Source organism: Macrotis lagotis, chromosome 8 (genome assembly GCF_037893015.1).
Source record: "Macrotis lagotis isolate mMagLag1 chromosome 8, bilby.v1.9.chrom.fasta, whole genome shotgun sequence".
Lineage (NCBI taxonomy): Eukaryota > Metazoa > Chordata > Mammalia > Peramelemorphia > Peramelidae > Macrotis > Macrotis lagotis.
The window spans coordinates 47907681-47924459 of NC_133665.1; the positions used below are offsets into that span (position 1 = coordinate 47907681).

Genomic DNA, 16779 nt, shown 5'->3' on the forward strand with positions numbered 1-16779 from the left:
GGTTAAGTGTCTTGCCCAAGGCCACACAGCTAGGCCGGATTTAAACTCAGGTACTCCTGACTCCAGGGCCAGTGCTCTATCCACTGCGCCACCTAGCCACCCCTATGAAACTTAATTTGAAATGAGATCTTTCAAATGCCCAGCACTTTATCCACTGCCCCACCAATTGTCTCTTGATACATCATTTAAGTGTGCTAGTTACAAGTCCATTCTGGCTTATTTGTATTGGTGTCTAATCCTCCCATTAGACTGTAAATTCCATTAGGGCAGGAGTATTCACTGAACTTTTTATCTTCTCCAAACCCAACTCAGTGTTTTGTAGATTGTAGGAGTTTAATAAATGTTTCTTGCTTGATTCTGTTATATAGTTTGTAAATGAATGTACTATAAATAAATGTCTTCCATTTTGGTCTACTTGACAAAGGACCTTATTGACTAAAGTGATTTCTGAGCTCTTGGCTCTTCTATTTGATGGTGATTGTTTTTTAATTGCTTAAATTTCTCTCTTGGAATGATGCTAGTATCTTTACTTTTTTTTTTTTAAGAATTAACAGTTGTTTAGGCATGCTGCATTCGAGTTGCTATAATTCCCCAGTGTCTTCTAATTTTTATTTTATATTGTCTATTTTGGGGTTTACCTTGATCTTGCCTTAAACACTCATTGATCTTACTATATAAGGTCAGCCAGTTCTGTAGTAATTGCTGTGGTTGTTTCCTATATGTTAAGATAACTTGAAACAATGAGATTTATTTAATCATTTAATTTTGGTGCTACATCCAGTACTAAGATTCTTTTCTTGAAAAGAATTTTTACAGGTAAGATGATGATTTTGAGAAGCTTTTGAGTGCTCTCACTGATTGATTTTGAACTATATCTTCCAACATAGTTTTCAACATCTTGCTCTGTGTTCCCTTTTACATTGAGGTCACTCAATATTCAGCCTTTTATATTGACTTGGTTTGGAGACTCTCTGAAATTCTTTCTGGAATCTCTCTACTTTATATTTGGCAACTAGCTACTGAAACATGTGGTGTGATTATTTTGTAATGGGTTTGGGGCGGGGGTTTAATGCTCATGAGCATACCCTGGTGAGATGATTAAATATTTCACAAAATCATATTTCTTCTTAGTCACCTCTACCAACATTTGCTTCAACTCTGAGAAGAACCTATGAACCATCCTTCCATTCAGTCACAACTTTGTTTTTTTGCAAGGCCAGTGTAGTTAAGTGGCTTGTCCAAGGCCACACAACTAGGTAATTATTAAGTGTCTGAGGCCAGATTTGAACTCAGGTACTCCTGACTCTAGGGCCGGTGCTTTATCCACTGCACCACCTAGCCGCCCCAACTCACAACTTCTTTAATTTGATTTCATTTATAGTGTGAATATGGTTCAGTTCTTGTCTTGGACAAAGTTGAATATAGAGATAGTTTATCTTAATTTTGTAAATTGTTTAAGAATCGTGATTCTTAGTACATTCAGCTCTCTTTTCTAATCATTTCATTATCATTGCAGAAGGAGAAAAAGGGGTAGGGAGAGGAGCAGACCAGGTTGCCTAGGGAGGGGCAAACCAGCCCAGTTCAGAAACAGAACTTATCAAAGCTCATCTACCAGTTAGTACTGGAATTGGAACCCTAAGTAGTCCCTCCACTTCTAACCTGGAGAAGGCAGGAAGAACTTTTAAAAAACAAACAACAGCATAATAGTTCCCTGTTCTGAATCAACTATTTATTCCATTATGGCAAGTTTGATTACCTTGTTCCCCTTTCCACAGTAGTTTAAAGAAACAGGTTCAGAAGCGAAGAGAAGGAATGTGGCTGTAAACTCACTGATGATAATCAAAAGTAGCATCTGATAGAGTTGAAGAGATAGAAAAATTCAAAAAAGTCAAAAACAGTCTGGGACCATTTTATATTGACCTATTGCTCTGAGGGGTACTCCTTGGAACCAAGTAAAACACATCTAATCCCTCTTTCAGAAATGGTTGATATGATGGAACACTGGTTCTGGAATCAGAGGACCTGGGTTCAAATCCCACCTCAGACTCTGACCTGTGTGACCTCAGGTAAGTTACTTTCCCTTCCTTAGCCTCAGTTTCCTTATCTGTAAAATGGAGAGTGACTAAATAGCCTATGAAAAACTGTAGAACAGTGATTCTGAGAAATATCTAAGACAAATATTATGTCTTGTCTCCCTCCCTCCCTCAAGTCTTTTTTCCAACCTTTTTCTTGGCCTAGTGACCTTCCTCTGTGATTTCCAGTTTATGAGTAGAGGAGGAGGAATAGAGTAGTGGAGTTAAAGGGAACAAGAGAGGAAATGGATTGAAGAAAAAAGTATTGTAACATAATACCACCTTTAGTTTTAAGCAACTCTTCACTGCCAGTTCTGTATAATTTGGATTAAACAGCTCAGGACTGACTGCTGATTGACATGGGTGACTGGGTTCTCAGGGAGTGGCTCCCTGAAGGATAATTTATTTGTTGGCGTGATCCAGCTTGGGTTGTCTCAAGAGTAATAGAGGCAAAGGGGCAGCTAGGTGGCGTAGTGGATAAGGAAGGCACCAGCCCTGGAGTCAGGTTCTAATCAGATCTCAGACACTTAATAATTACCTAGCTGTGTGGCCTTGGGCAAGCCACTTAACCCTGTTTGCCTTGCAAAAAAAAAAACTAAAAAAAGAGTAATAGAGGCAGTCCCTAAGCTCTCCCTTTCAATCCACTGTTATCTTGGAGTAAACATCCTAAAACAGACTTATATGCCCCCCTCAAAATCTAATCTTCATTTTCTATAAAGATTACTCCCTTTATTCTTTGGACTACATTACTTCTTTTTTAAAATTTATTGCCTTATTTTGAATTTACAATTTTCCCCTAATCTCATTTCCCTCCCCCCACAGAAGGCAGTCTGTTAAGTCTTTACATTGTTTATATGGTATACAATGATCTAAGTTGAATGTGATGAGAGAGAAATCATATCCTTAAGGAAAAAAAATAAAGTATAAGAGATGGCAAAATTACATAAGATAATGGGTTTATTTTTAATTAAAGGTAATAGTCTTTGGTCTTTGTTCAAACTCCACAATTCTTTCTCTGAATTCAGATGGTATTCTCCATCATAGATATCCCAAAATTGTGCCTGATTGTTGCACTGATGGAATGAGCAAGTCCATCAGGGTTGATCATCACCCCCATGTTGCTGTTAAGAGTGTACAATGTTCTTCTGCTTTTGCTCATTTTGCTTAGCATCAATTCATGCAAATCCTTCCAGGCTTCCCTGAATTCCCATCCCTCCTGGTTTCTAATAGAACAATAGACTAGATTACTTCAAGCTCTAGATCTTATAATTTGTACTTCTCTTTTCAACCTCTCTATTTAAATAGCACAATCTAGGATTCTTAACGCTCTTACATTTAATTAACGTACTCCTTGGACCTTTGTCCAGTTATATTCAGCAACCAGGCTTATCTCAAAACCTGTGACCATTATGTCTCAATTACCCTGAAAGTTGCAACCTTAGAAGGATAGGTAGATTTTCAACAGGTAGAGGAAAGAAAATTTGGAACATTTACAATTTAGTTCAGTTTAGTGAAAATGTATAGAGCAGAATAGTGGAAAATAAGGCAGGAAAGATTGAAAGATTATGAGAAATCTTGTATCACAGCCCAAGTTTGGACTATTATTCAGGAATTTGTGGGAAGCCTTGAAAGTTTTTGAGTAGTGGGATAAGACATAATTACATGTCTTTTTTAGAAAGATAAAATATGACAAAGTACACACACACACACACACACACACACACACACACACAGATATTTAGATTGTACTGGGAGGGATAGAGAGTGAAGAAAAAACATCTAGAAAATCTAGTGTAGAGGAGAAATTGTAAAAACCCGAAGTAACATTGGGAAAGATAAGGAAGAAAAAAAATCTGATAGTATTAGTGACACAAATGCTGTGAAATAATTATTTATTATGCTCATTTAAAAACCTTCAGGGAATTTGAAGAGTCAGAAGTTTATGGAGGAATGAAGATTGGGCAAATATAATTGATTTTTTCTTTTGCTCAATTTGACTTTTTTACTCAAATCACTGAACTTTACTAATGTGCAATTTCATTTAAACTAAAAGTTCTTTTGTATATTTTCATTATTGTTTAAATATTTGACTTTTTCATTTTTCATTCAAAACTTGAAAATTATATCCAAACTTATCTAAAATTTAAAGACATTTAAAATTTTTTTCAGTGGTTAGACTTAGGGTTTGTTGGGCTAAATGCCTGCAAAGATCTGTCCTGTTGAGTTCCTTTTCCAGACATCCTATGTTGAGTCCCTTTCTGGACTCCCTTTTCTCCAGGTGAGTGTTGAGGGGGCAGGAGACAAGGAAGACAAGTTTTTCTCTATACTCCAAGGTCTCTTAGGTCTCCATTTATTGAACCAAATATCAGTGCTCAAATACCTCCCTGGTCTCTAATCCACTCCCACTCCCATGGTACTTAGTAAAACAAGACTCTGGTGCTCAAGGACACCAGCTGAAGATAATTTACAGCGCTCCCACATACAACAGTCCCTAACACTGACCTAATTCTCAAATTCTATTATCAGGGCTTAGGTTGAGAAAATCATATACTGCTCAATATAACCATAGGTCATTAACTTGAGCTATTTAAGAAATATCCTTAAATGCCCAGAGAAATTTACCTATTGAATATGTTAACAGCTTTTTGAATTTTGCTTTTGCATAGTAAGGAAAATAAATATTTATGGAATATTAACAACAGTAGTAAAATGTCAAATTGCAGACCCAGAAAACGGTAGGCATTGGACTCCCAGCAGTGAATAGAGGATTGTGTAAGAAAGTGGAAGGACACTAAATGACAAACATCCCCACCTTTGTAACTTTGTTAAGAATCTTATAGTGGCTACCTAACTTGGTAATAACAGTCATCATGGGCAACAGGTCATATTCTTTTACACTCAGTTCTAAGGGATGCACAAAGGAGGCAGGGTGATTGGCTTGAATCCTAAATCAGGAAATTTGAGTTCTAGTTCCAATTTAAGCACTTAATAGGAATCACCCTTTACTTATCTAAAAAAATGAAAGGGTTGAATTAGATGAAATAATCATTAAATCATTAACTGGATGCTTAAGTAATCCACGTTTAATATTCTAAGATGATCATTTGTTAAATACATTGCAATATGTTTAAGAGGAAAGTTTCATTCATTTCATTCATTCATATAGGTTCACAACTATGTAATTATTTTTAACCTTGACCCTGGTCATCCAAGTTATTATCCTTATCCCTATTCTGTCAGAGCCTTGGACTATACCTGTAGTCACCTGTACTAATCTCTTCCTCTTCCTCCTCCCCCAATCCCCACTAGATGAACTTTTTGCCTTATCTTGACAGGTCTAGGTCCTCATGCCCTTTCTCAACTGTCTCTTCACCAAACCCTTCCATTTGAGTTCCTCTTAACCTTTGCAGCATCCCCTCTATCTATTGTGTTTCCTCCTTAAAATGTAAGCTTCCCGGGGGGGGGGGGGGGGGGGGGGGGGGGGCAGCTAGGTATCACAATGAATAGAGTACCAGCCCTGGGGTCAGGAGGTCCTGAGTTCAAATTTGCTCTCAGACACTTAGTAATTACCTAGCTGTGTGACCTTGGGCAAGTCACTTAACCCCATTGCCTTGCCAAAAAAAAATAAGCTTCTCATCTCATTTGTTTGTATTTGTATCCCGGGTGTTTAGCTCAATTCATAGCACATAATAAGTTTAAAAAAAAGCTTTGGCCTCACATAGTAAAGAAGTTTAAAAAAGTATCATGGAAACATGGAAATGATGATTTAGGTACTACTATTTTAAAGCCATTGTACATATCCTTTGGGATAGATGGGGTTCAGTGAGTGAAGACTTAATGTGGATATTTTCTCTCATGCTCCAGATGCTCCTATAAAACAAAATAGGTTGGGGGTGGGAGAGATTGGAAGTTGGTATTCCTTTATAATAATAGTCTGGCAAAAAAGTGATCAATCATTTAGTCCTATTCCTACCACAATCCTTATTTATACTTGTAGCCCTGTATATTGATTTTAAAAATATATAAATAAATAGTTCCTAACATAAATAATTTCTACATAACTCATATATAAGAGGGTCATACCTGCCACATAAGACCCACATAGAAGAAACTTCCCTCCCCTTTCTACCTTGGGAATTTGCCTTCTCAATATGCAGGTCTTGCCAGTGATTCTATCCTGTTTCTGCCTATGATTTGTAATTAAAATCCCTTCAGATGATGAGTTTTAATATCATTTAAAAACCTAGTAAAATTGTGAGGCAGCTGAAATTCCATCAGAGGTTAAGAATTAAATGAAGTTTCTGTGGGTGGGTTTTTATAAGTCATCTAGCCCCATCTAGTGGATTTGATTTAACCTTATGTAACAGTGGGAAAGAAATATATAAATATATGTTATACATATATATACTACATATGTTCTCAGCAACTTGTGTTAAATGACTTTTTATAAGTTTAAGCCTATCTTAATTATTCTAGGTAAATAGGATTATTTAAAGAAAACATATAGTAAAATTAGTTTTATAAAATGAAGAATGCAGTGATAATAACTAGCATTTATATGTTTTACATTTTGTACAGCTTAACATATGTTATCTCATTTGATCCAATAAACAGCTGTCACTAAATAAATACTTATTCACTTCAACATTAGACAACTAAAATGTGCTCTAGATATTGGAAATATAAAGATAAAAGATAGTCCATACCATAATGAGCTTATTGTAAAATGAGGGATATGACATTCATACATGTGAAACAAATAATAGAATATAGAGATGATAGATTTTAGAACCAGAAGGCCCTTTAGAAGCCATCAACTATGATCTCACTCTATAATTAAGGAAAGTGGAGCCAAGATGTCAGTGACTTGCTCAGGGTCACAGAGCTAGTGTCCAAATCAGGGTTTGAAGTTAAGTCTTCCCTGACTCGAAGCCAAGCTTGCTATCCACTGTGCTACCCAAGCTGTCTCTTGATAAGGGCAAAGGAGAGATCCAAAATCTTAGGAGAGAAATATCTGAGCACCAGCTTGAAAGAAGAAATGGATTTATATTTATATATACATATATACATATATATATATATATAAATTAGGGAACTATTAATTGTCTAATTTGACTGGAATATAGAATGTACAAAAAGGAATGGGAAATAAATCTGAAAAAAATTAATTTGGAGGCACACGTAGCTCTCATGTTTTTTGTCTATGTTCCAACAAAACTAAGGAGTTTATATTTTATTCTTTTGTTTGTTTTTTGCAAGGCAGGCTTAAGTGACTTGTACGAGGTCACACAGCTAGGTTATTATTAAGTATCTGAGGCTGGATTTGAACTCAAGTCCTTCTGACTCCAGGGCCAGTGCTCTATCCACTGTGTACCTAGCTGCCCCTATATTTTATTCCTGGGGTAATTAAATAGCCCCTAAAGTTTTTTTTGTGTGTTTTTTGTTTTGTTTTTTAGCAAACATGGAATGGACATACCTCTGGTTTAAGATGATTTTGGGCAATTGTATGGAAGATAATTTGGTGATAGGATATCTTTTGATGTAAGGGTATTAGGTTAATTATAATTAATTATAAATAAAAATAAATTAAAGTCTTAGTTAAAATTAATAATAGTCTCAGAAAAGACCTACAACTATAAATGAAAAAATGAAGGAGATGGGAGTGATTGTGAAGATAAGACTGAATAGGACTTGGTAACTGTTTATTTTTTTATTTTTTTTAATATTTTGTTTTCCAATTATATACAGTAGTAGTTTCTACTTATCCTTTTTTAATAAGGTTTTGCATTTTACAATTTTTCCCCTTCCTTTCCCCCCACAGAAGGCAGTCTGATAATCTTTACATTGTTTCCATGGTATACATTGATCAAAATTGAATGTGTTGAGAGAGAAATAATATCCTTGAGGAGAAAGTAAAATATTAGAGATAGCAAAATTATGTAGGACATAAGACCCTTTTTTAAAAAATTGAAAGTAATAGACTTGGTCTTTGTTTAAATTCCACAGTTCTTTCTCAGTATGCAGATGGTACTCTAAAATTGTCCCTGATTATTGCATTGATGAAATGAGCAAATCTGTTAAGATTGATCCTCACCCCCATGTTGCTGTTAGGATATACAATGTTCTGGCTCTGTTCCTCTCACCCAACATCAGTTCATGCAAGTCTTTCCAGGTTTCTCTGAAATTCCATCCCTCTTGGTTTCTAATAGAACAATAGTGTTCCATAACGTACATATACCATAATTTGTTCAGCCATTCCCCAATTGATGGACTTTGACTTGATTTCTAATTCTTTGTCACCACAAACAGGGCTGCTATGAATATTTTTGTACAAGTGATGTTTTTACCCCTTTTCATGATCTCTTCAAGGTATATAGACCCAGTGGTGGTATTGTTGGATCAAAGGGTGTGCACATTTTGATTGCCCTTTGGGCATAATTCCAAATTGTTTTCCAGAAAGGTTGGATGAGTTCACAGCTCCTTGATAACTGTTTAAAGGGGGTGGTCCTAAAAGGTGCACAGGCAAAGATGACTGAGATTTAAAGCTTGAGTTATTAGTGGGAGATAGAATAGCAAATTGAATTGTTAGAAATAATCAAATATGTTCAGTAAATTTTATATGTTGAATTTTCTTAAAGTAGGGTACAGCAGAAAATAGGTTAGAGGGAAGGCATATGCTGTGTTTTTATTTCCCTCAAAATTTTAAAATAAACTTAGCCCATCCAAAAGGGGGGGTGGGCAGTTAGGTAGGCTTTGGATAAATCACCAGTCCTGCAATTAGGAGGACCTGAGTTCAAATCCATCCTCAGATACTTGATCATTACCTAGCTGTGTGACCTTGGGCAAGTCACTTAACCCTATAACCTCCACCATCAGTCCCCAAAAAACCCATGAAAAATGAAAAACAAAACAACATATAAAACTTAAAATTAAAATTATACCAGACATTGAAAAAATAACAGTGAGTTTGCTTTTTTGTCCATTTTCTCAGATATTTGAAATTCTATCTTTTGCAGTAGTTTTTTGTTTTTGAAGTGTAGTTACTGTATTGTTAATGACATTGTTTGGCAACTTGACTTTTTCCCCTTGATCATAGATATTGCTCCTTTGTTGACATGAGATCAAAATTTCATCTATCATCACTATTGGAAAAGGACCCCCTTTGATCTTCTCAGAGAAAGAACAGTATGACATTTTAATAGATTCCAATAGGATAATTTTTTTTTTTGCTTTTTGCAAGGCAAGGGGGTTAAGTGACTTGTCCAAGGTCATAAAGTTAGGTATTAAGTGTCTGAGACTGGATTTGAACTCAGATCCTCCTAACTCCAGGGCCAGTGCTCTATTCACTGGGTCATCTAGCTGCCCTTAATAGGATATATTTTAAAGAGAAAAACTTTAAGAAGTTTTTCTTTGTTTTATTTTTCTGATCGTTAACTATTCTTTTATTCTTTCTTCAGTTATCTCTGTTGGGTTGAATAGGTTGTTGAACCTTCTGAAGTACTGAGGTTGAGCTACCTCATATAGTCAGTTTCTTTGTTTTGCCTATACAAATCTTATTCCGGCATCCCAGTTTTCAACTGTGTCTTAACTTTCAGAGTATCTATTTGTGAGAGAAGTAATGCTAGAGAGGAAAGATTGCTTGGTAGAAATTCCATTTGGTTCAGTGCTATCTCTTGCCTTCCTCATTGTGACTTCCAAAGACTTTGTTATCTCATCTCTGGGGAGCTCTGGGTCTGTGTCTATACAACCTTATCATTCCCCCATTTTGTATACCTGCTCCCTTTAGGAACTCACACATCTTCTGGGCCAGAATGCTTCTCATGGAGGAAGAAAGGTAGCTTCTCAATGCAATCACTTCTCAAAGATTATACTTACCTTGATTAAATGCACCTCTTCTCCTATGGAAAAACTCTTTTCTTCCATCCTACCTCCACTTCTTTCCTATTTTTTCCCCCATGTTCCCACCAGATTCTTTCCTTGATAGTAGTTTTTAATATACTTTGGTGTTCTCTTATTTTGGATTTTGATGGGTCAAATATTCTGCTCACTTCTGTTTTAGGGACTATTATTAGGGACTGTATTAGGGACTATTAAAAATGCTTCAGTTGATCAAAATGCCTCTCAGTTATCTATCCAACAGTTAAGGGCTTAGGTTTGCAGGTGTTCTGGTCTGATTCTGACTTAGTCCATTCCCTTGGTAACTTATGTAAGATACTGTAACAAAATGAGACACTTTTATACCTTTACGCATTTAACAAAAGGAAATTTATTAGCCATAGCAGGATATTCAATATAATTATTAAGCTGAGTCAAGCTCCATTGCCCTTGTTGCCCTTCTTTTTTCACCAGAGAAGCACCTGAACTTCCTGGCTCTTTACCCAGATGACCAGGAGAGATGATGTCAACAACCTGAGGTTTCATTCTTCTGAACCGGTCAAGTTTCAAGGATGCTTTCAGTACTTTATTTTTTTTATTTTATTTTTATTTATTTTTTTAATCAGTCTTTAATATTTATTCTCATTTTGTACAAATAATGTTTTTTTACATTAATAAAATATTCTTGTTTGAGAGTAAATGAAATACCCCCTCCCCTCCATAAATATAGACTTGCTTGAGTGATAAAGGGGAGAGAAAAAAAAGACCCAAAATAAAATAAAATAGTAATAATAGTAGGGGTGGTGGGTGGCGGGCAGAGCATTGGCCCTTGAGCCGGGAGCACCAGGGTCCAAATCCGGCCTCAGACAACCATTGATCACCCTGCTATGCAGCTCCAGGCAGGCCACCCAGCCCAATTTGCCCTGCACCCTCCCCCAAACAACAATAATAATAATAATAATAAAAAAATGTGCTTCAGTCTTTGTTCCAACACCAACAACTCTGTCATGGGTGGATCACATTCTTTATGGCAAGTCCATCGCCAAAGTTACTTCCATGTTTTTCCATCATTGCCATTGCTGATCGCAACTCCCTCCTTTCCTATTTCTCCACTACCATGTACTATATTTTCTCCCTCCTTTCACTCTGACTCTGGTGTAGGGTAGCTGAGTGGCACAGCAGATAGATCCCTGGTCCTGGGGCCAAGAGGCCTTGAGCTCCCATACCACCCCTTAGGCCCAGCATCCACCTGGCCCTATGGTGCCAGAGAGGCCATCCAGTCCCAGCCCCTTGCAAGAAGTAAAAAAAGAAAATGTGTTATCTGACCACTCTCCCTCCATGGTCCATCCTCTCCTCCTTCATTTACATCCCCACCCCTTCCCCCTGTGCCCCCTCCTTACTCCAGATGCCTATACCCCATTGAGGATAAATGCTGTTTCCTCTCCTAACCACCTCTGATGAGAGCAAAGATTCCCTCATTCCCCCTTGCCTCCCCCCTTTCCATATCATTGCAATAGCTCATTGTAGTAAAGAAAAATCTTACTATATGAAAGATCTTGGCCTATTCCCCCTCTCCTTTTTCTTTCTCCCATTACATTTCCCTTTTTTTCTTTTTGACTCCATTTTTACACCATATTTTATCTTCGAATTCAGCTTTCTCCTGTGCTTCAACTATAAAAGCTCCCTCTACCTGCTCTATTAACTGAGAAGGTTCATATGAGTATTATCAATGTCATTTTCTATGCAGGAATACATGCAGTTCATCATCATTAAGTCCCTCATTTTCCCCTTCTCCACCCTCTATGCTTCACCTGAGTGTCCTGTATCTGAAGATCAAACCTTCTGTTCAGCTCTGGCCATTCCAAAAGGAACATTTCAAATTCCCCTGGTTCATTGAAAGTCCATCTTTTTCCCTGGAAGAGGACATTCAGCCTTGCTGGGTAGTTCATTCTCGGTTGCATTCTAAGCTCTTTTGCCTTCTGGTATATTATATTCCAAGCCCTACGAGCTTCCAATGTAGTTGCTGCTAAGTCCTGTGTGATCCTGACTGCAGCTCCATGATATTTGAACTGTGTCCTTCTGGCTGCTTGTAATATTTTCTCTTTGACTTGGGAGTTCTGGAACTTGGCTATAACATTCCTAGGGGTTGGTTTTTTGGGATCTCTTTCTCAGGGGGATTGGTGGATTCTCTCCATTTCTATTTTGCCCTCTGCTTCTAGAATATCAAGGCAATTTTCCTGTAGTAATTCTTTGAAAATGATGTCAAGGCTCTTTTCCTGATCATGACTTTCAGGTATTCCAATAATTTTTAAATTGTCTTTCCTAAGTCTATTTTCCATATCAGTTGTTTTTTTTAATGAGATATTTCACATTTTCTTCTAATTTTTCATTTTTTTGGTTTTGAAGTATTGATTCCTGATTTCTGGTAAATTCATCAATCTCCCTGAATTCTATTCTTTGTCTGAAGGATTTGTTCTCCTCAAGAGAGTTTTCTTATCTCTTTTTCCATTTGGCCAGTTTTGCTTTTTAAAGCATTCTTCTCTTCAATAACTTTTTGAACTGTTTTATCCATTTGACCTAAGCTGGTTTTTAGCATGCTATTTTCTTCAGCATTTTTTTTTGGATTTCCTTGACTAAGCTGCTGACTTCTTTTTCATGTTTTTCCTGCATCTCTCTCCTTTCTTTTCCCAGTTTTTCTTCTAACTCCCTCATTTGATTTTCAAAGTCTTTTTTGAGCTCTGTCATAGCCTGAGCCCAATTTCTGCTTTTCTTCTGAGTCTTTAGATGCAGGAGCTTGTGCTTCCTCATCTTCAGACTAAGTATTTTGATCCTTCTTGGGCTCATTTACAAAATATTTCTCAATAATGTTCCTCTTATTTCTCTGCTTGTTCATTTTCCCAGCCTGGGCCTGGTTTTGGGGTGCTTTCTGAGCTTTTGGGACACTCCCACAAGGGTCTCAGTGTGTGAGGCTCTGTTCTCCCTCCTGGTCTGTGAATGACCATATGTAGCACCCCTCTGCCATGGGGCTGAGGTGGGGGGGGCCTGCTTTTCTATGGGGGGGGCCTAGACTGCAATCGGGTTCTGAATGTGGTCAGAGCCCCAGAGTCCTGTTCCAGGGACAGAGGACTGAGCTCTGCAGTCTCTCTCTTCACTCCCCTCCCTAGGTTCAATGGGCTCATGCCCTGGGGGCTCTGCCTGCTTCTGTTCCTGGATCTGGGCTGTGCTGGCCACACTGCTTGCTGTGTGCCCTGAGGGCTGGGCTCCACGTGCTCACTCTGGCAGAGTTCCTCCACTGTTCCCCCACTTTGTGCCTGGTGCTTCCCCCGGGTGTAGTTCAGGAGACTCCCAGCTCAGCTCCCAGCTCCCTGGGGCAGCCTCCGGGAGGCTGAAGTTCTTTAGCTCTGGCGGATCGCCCCTCCGACCCTGGGGAGCAGAGCCTTTCTACTCTTTTCCAGGTTACCTTGAGTAGGAGAACTGCTTCATTGGGTCCCTCTGTGGGTTCTGTCTCTCGAAAGTTTAGTTAGAGTCCTTAGCTTATGAGTTTTATGAGAGAGCGCCTAAGACAGGATCCTTTCTTATCGCCATCTTGGCTCCCCCTTTCAGTACTTTTTAAAGAAAAATTGTTCTAATTAAGATCAGGGAAGGAATTAGAAAATTGCTTCCACCACAGCAGGTTATGTCATTTTAGGTCAGAATCTTAAATGTTTTGGTTTTTGAGGTTTTTTTGGTTTTTCACTATTTCCTTCTATAGTTTTGTAGTTGGTGAAAACTCTTGTATTATTTTAATTCTCTTTCCTGTAATATATAATTCTCTTTTTGATACTTATTTTCAAATGAATATTTCTATAAGTAAGGGAAAAAAGGGGATTGTATATGAAATCGAGATTCAGCATACTTTAAATTTTGACCCCTCTATATAATTTGGTGAAGGGTGACTCTTCCAGTAATGTTCTCACCATTTCCCTTGCAAAAAGTTCTTTGCATTGAAGATGTTTCTGTGATGGCAATCAGTATTAAATTCAAATAAATCTTGGATTCAGTTTTATAGAACCTGGCTGTCTGGAATGTACTTTCTCTTCACCTATCCCTTATAGAGTATCCCTACCTTCCTTTAAAGTACAGCTTAAGTTCCATCTTCTGATCTCTCTCATCCCTAGTTACTTGTGCTCTCTCCCTCTTGTTAATACTTGTTTGAGGGCAGGGGAATTTTATTTTGTTTTGTTATTTGCCCACATAGGTATTTGTTATACTAAAAAAAAATGAAATAGGAAGATTAGATGCAAACTCCAATTTATGAGAGCTGATTCAGAGATAATCCCCCCCCCCCCAATTCATACTTTATGACCCTGCAGTCTCAGTCTTGGACATTTACCCTTAGAAGATAAAGACATTAAAAAAAAAAGTCCAGTACAGACCCAGAATTTCATAGCAGCTCTCTCTGTGATGGCAAAGAACTGGAAACAAAATGAGTACTCCTTAATGGGAATGGCTAGAAAAAAAAATAAGGCATAAGATTATAATAGGATTATATCATGGAGTAAAATAAAATATGGCAGCTACTAGGAATTTGGAAAAGCATGGAAAGATTTATATAATGTATTGTAGAGTCAAATAGGCATGCCACATGTATGAAAAGAAAATAAGTACTCAATAAATGAAAAATCAGTGATCTAAAGAACAGATATAGTCATTATGATGAATGTTTTTGCTTAATAACCTTTCTTTGTCACAAAGGAGGGCTCATTTGGGAGGGAAAGGAAAGCTATTTTTACTTTTCTCAAAATTGACTGCAATATAGGCAAAAGATAACAATAGGGAGAATAATCAAGATGGTAGAAGAGGAAGCTTTTTTTTTTTTTACCCAGCACCTGGAAAATTCACCTATCTGCTTTTTGATTAGAAAAGTCAAGAAAAAGTCACAGTAAGTCATTATTGTAGCCCAGGTTGGAGATGATTGATGTTTGTCCTTCGTTCTTTTTTTTTTTTTAGGGTTTTTTTTTTTTTTTTGGCAAGGTTAAGTGGCTTGCCAAGCCACAGCTAGGTAATTATTAGGCGTCTGAGGCCAGATTTGAACTCAGGTACTCCTAACTCCAGGGCCGATGCGCCCTGCTCTTTATTCTTTTTTTTTCTTTTATTAAAGATTTTGAGTTTTACAATTTTTCCCCCAATCTTACTTCCGGCCCCCCCAACCCCACAGAAGACAATTTGCAAGTCTTTACATTGTTTCCATGGTATACATTGATCCAAATTGAATGGGATGAGAGAGAAATCACATCCTTAAGGAAGAAGCATAAAGTAAAAGAGATAGCAAGATCAGACAATAAGATTTCAGTTTGTTTTATTTTTCTAAATTAAAGGTAATAGTCCTTGGTCTTTGTTCAAACTCTACAGTTCTTTCTCTGGGTACAGATGGTATTCTCCATTGCAGACAACCCCAAATTGTCCCTGATTGTTGCACTGATGGAATTAGCAAGTCCATTGAGGTTGATCATCACCCCCATGTTGCTGTTAGGGTGTACAGTGTTTTTCTGGTTCTGCTCATCTCACTCAGCATCAGCTCTTGCAAATCCCTCCAGGCTTCCCTGAATTCCCATCCCTCCTGGTTTCTAATAGAACAATAGTGTTCCATGGCATACATATACTACAGTTTGCTAAGCCATTCCCCAATTGAAGGCCTGTCCTTCATTCTTTTTTCTTTTTTCTTTTTTTTAGGTTTTTGCAAGGCAAATGGGGTTAAGTGGCTTGCCCAAGGCCACACAGCTAGGTAATTATTAAGTGTCTGAGGCCGGATTTGAACCCAGGTATTCCTGACTCCAAGACGAGTGCTTTATACACTACGCCACCTAGCCACCCCCTGTCCTTCATTCTTGAAGAAGACCATGACATCAAGTTAGTGATACCATGACATTAAAAAGGGACTTGGACTTAAATGAGGGGATCAGGTGCAAAGTCACTGACTTGACTTTCTTCTTCAGAGCCATCTTGTCCATTGGCCAGATATGAATTAGCACAACTGGAGATACCCTGGCTGCAGTGGGAGACCTCGGCTTTTTAAAGTTGGTCTTTCCCAGGTCACAGTCTAGCCCAGAGCTTCTTAGGAGAAAGAACGAGAAATCTGTGGATACTAGGGATGTGGACCAGCCATGTATGTATATAATGGGGAGCATTTCAGTACTCAGTTATGAAAACAGCCAAGATTTGACAGGGATGGGGGGGGGAGCAGATAATAATCAGAACTTTATAATCATCCAGATTATAGAGGATGTCTAATTGGATAGAGAGCCAGCCTTGGTGTTTCATTATGTTTGGATAAGATCAAAAAAAGAATGCAAGGTTGTAGAAGTAGAATGCACTGGTAGGGAGGGGGGAGTGAAATGAGAAGAATTATCTCACTTAATTGGAGCGGGCATGGAAGAGTTTATATAACAGGCAGTAGTTAAATCATTGAACAGCACTCAATCTTACACTAATCTGAACTGGTTAAAAAGGGGGGAAATACACATCTAGATCATATCTAGAAGGATATGGATCATGTTGAACAAGGAAGTAGGAGAAGGGATTAAAGGAATGAGGAAATATAGAGGATGGATTAAGGGAAACAATAGGCAAAAGTAAAACACTTTCAAAGAGGGGACAAAGAGAAAGAAAAGTATAAGGGAACAGGATGAAAAGAGTGGATGGAATGGAATGAACTCACATGAAATGGAAGAGGATAACAGAATAGATTAGAAACTAGAATCAAACAAATAATTCAAGAAATATACTTGGAACAGAAAAATAGAGTTAAAATGAAGGAATGGAGCAAAATCTTCTTTCAGCTAAAAAAAAAAAG

The 16779-nt window shown here is 37.6% G+C and overlaps 1 protein-coding gene across 20 annotated transcripts in view; it reads left to right on the plus strand.

Annotated features, from left to right (window-relative positions):
- The window catches only part of TNRC6A (trinucleotide repeat containing adaptor 6A), a 280434-nt gene that overhangs the window by 167512 nt on the left and 96143 nt on the right, over nucleotides 1-16779 (plus strand). For 11 of the 20 annotated variants that reach the window (XM_074196817.1, XM_074196818.1, XM_074196816.1 and 8 more), the window contains 2 exons: nucleotides 1980-2066; nucleotides 10422-16092. The exons of 4 other annotated variants lie outside the window; for them this stretch is intronic. In XM_074196817.1, coding sequence (XP_074052918.1) covers nucleotides 16078-16092 — 15 coding nt within the window. In that variant the 5' untranslated portion in view covers nucleotides 1980-2066; nucleotides 10422-16077. The remainder of the gene's footprint in view (nucleotides 1-1979; nucleotides 2067-10421; nucleotides 16093-16779) is intronic. 5 more of the 20 variants (XM_074196820.1, XM_074196815.1, XM_074196822.1 and 2 more) reach the window with 5 other exon arrangements.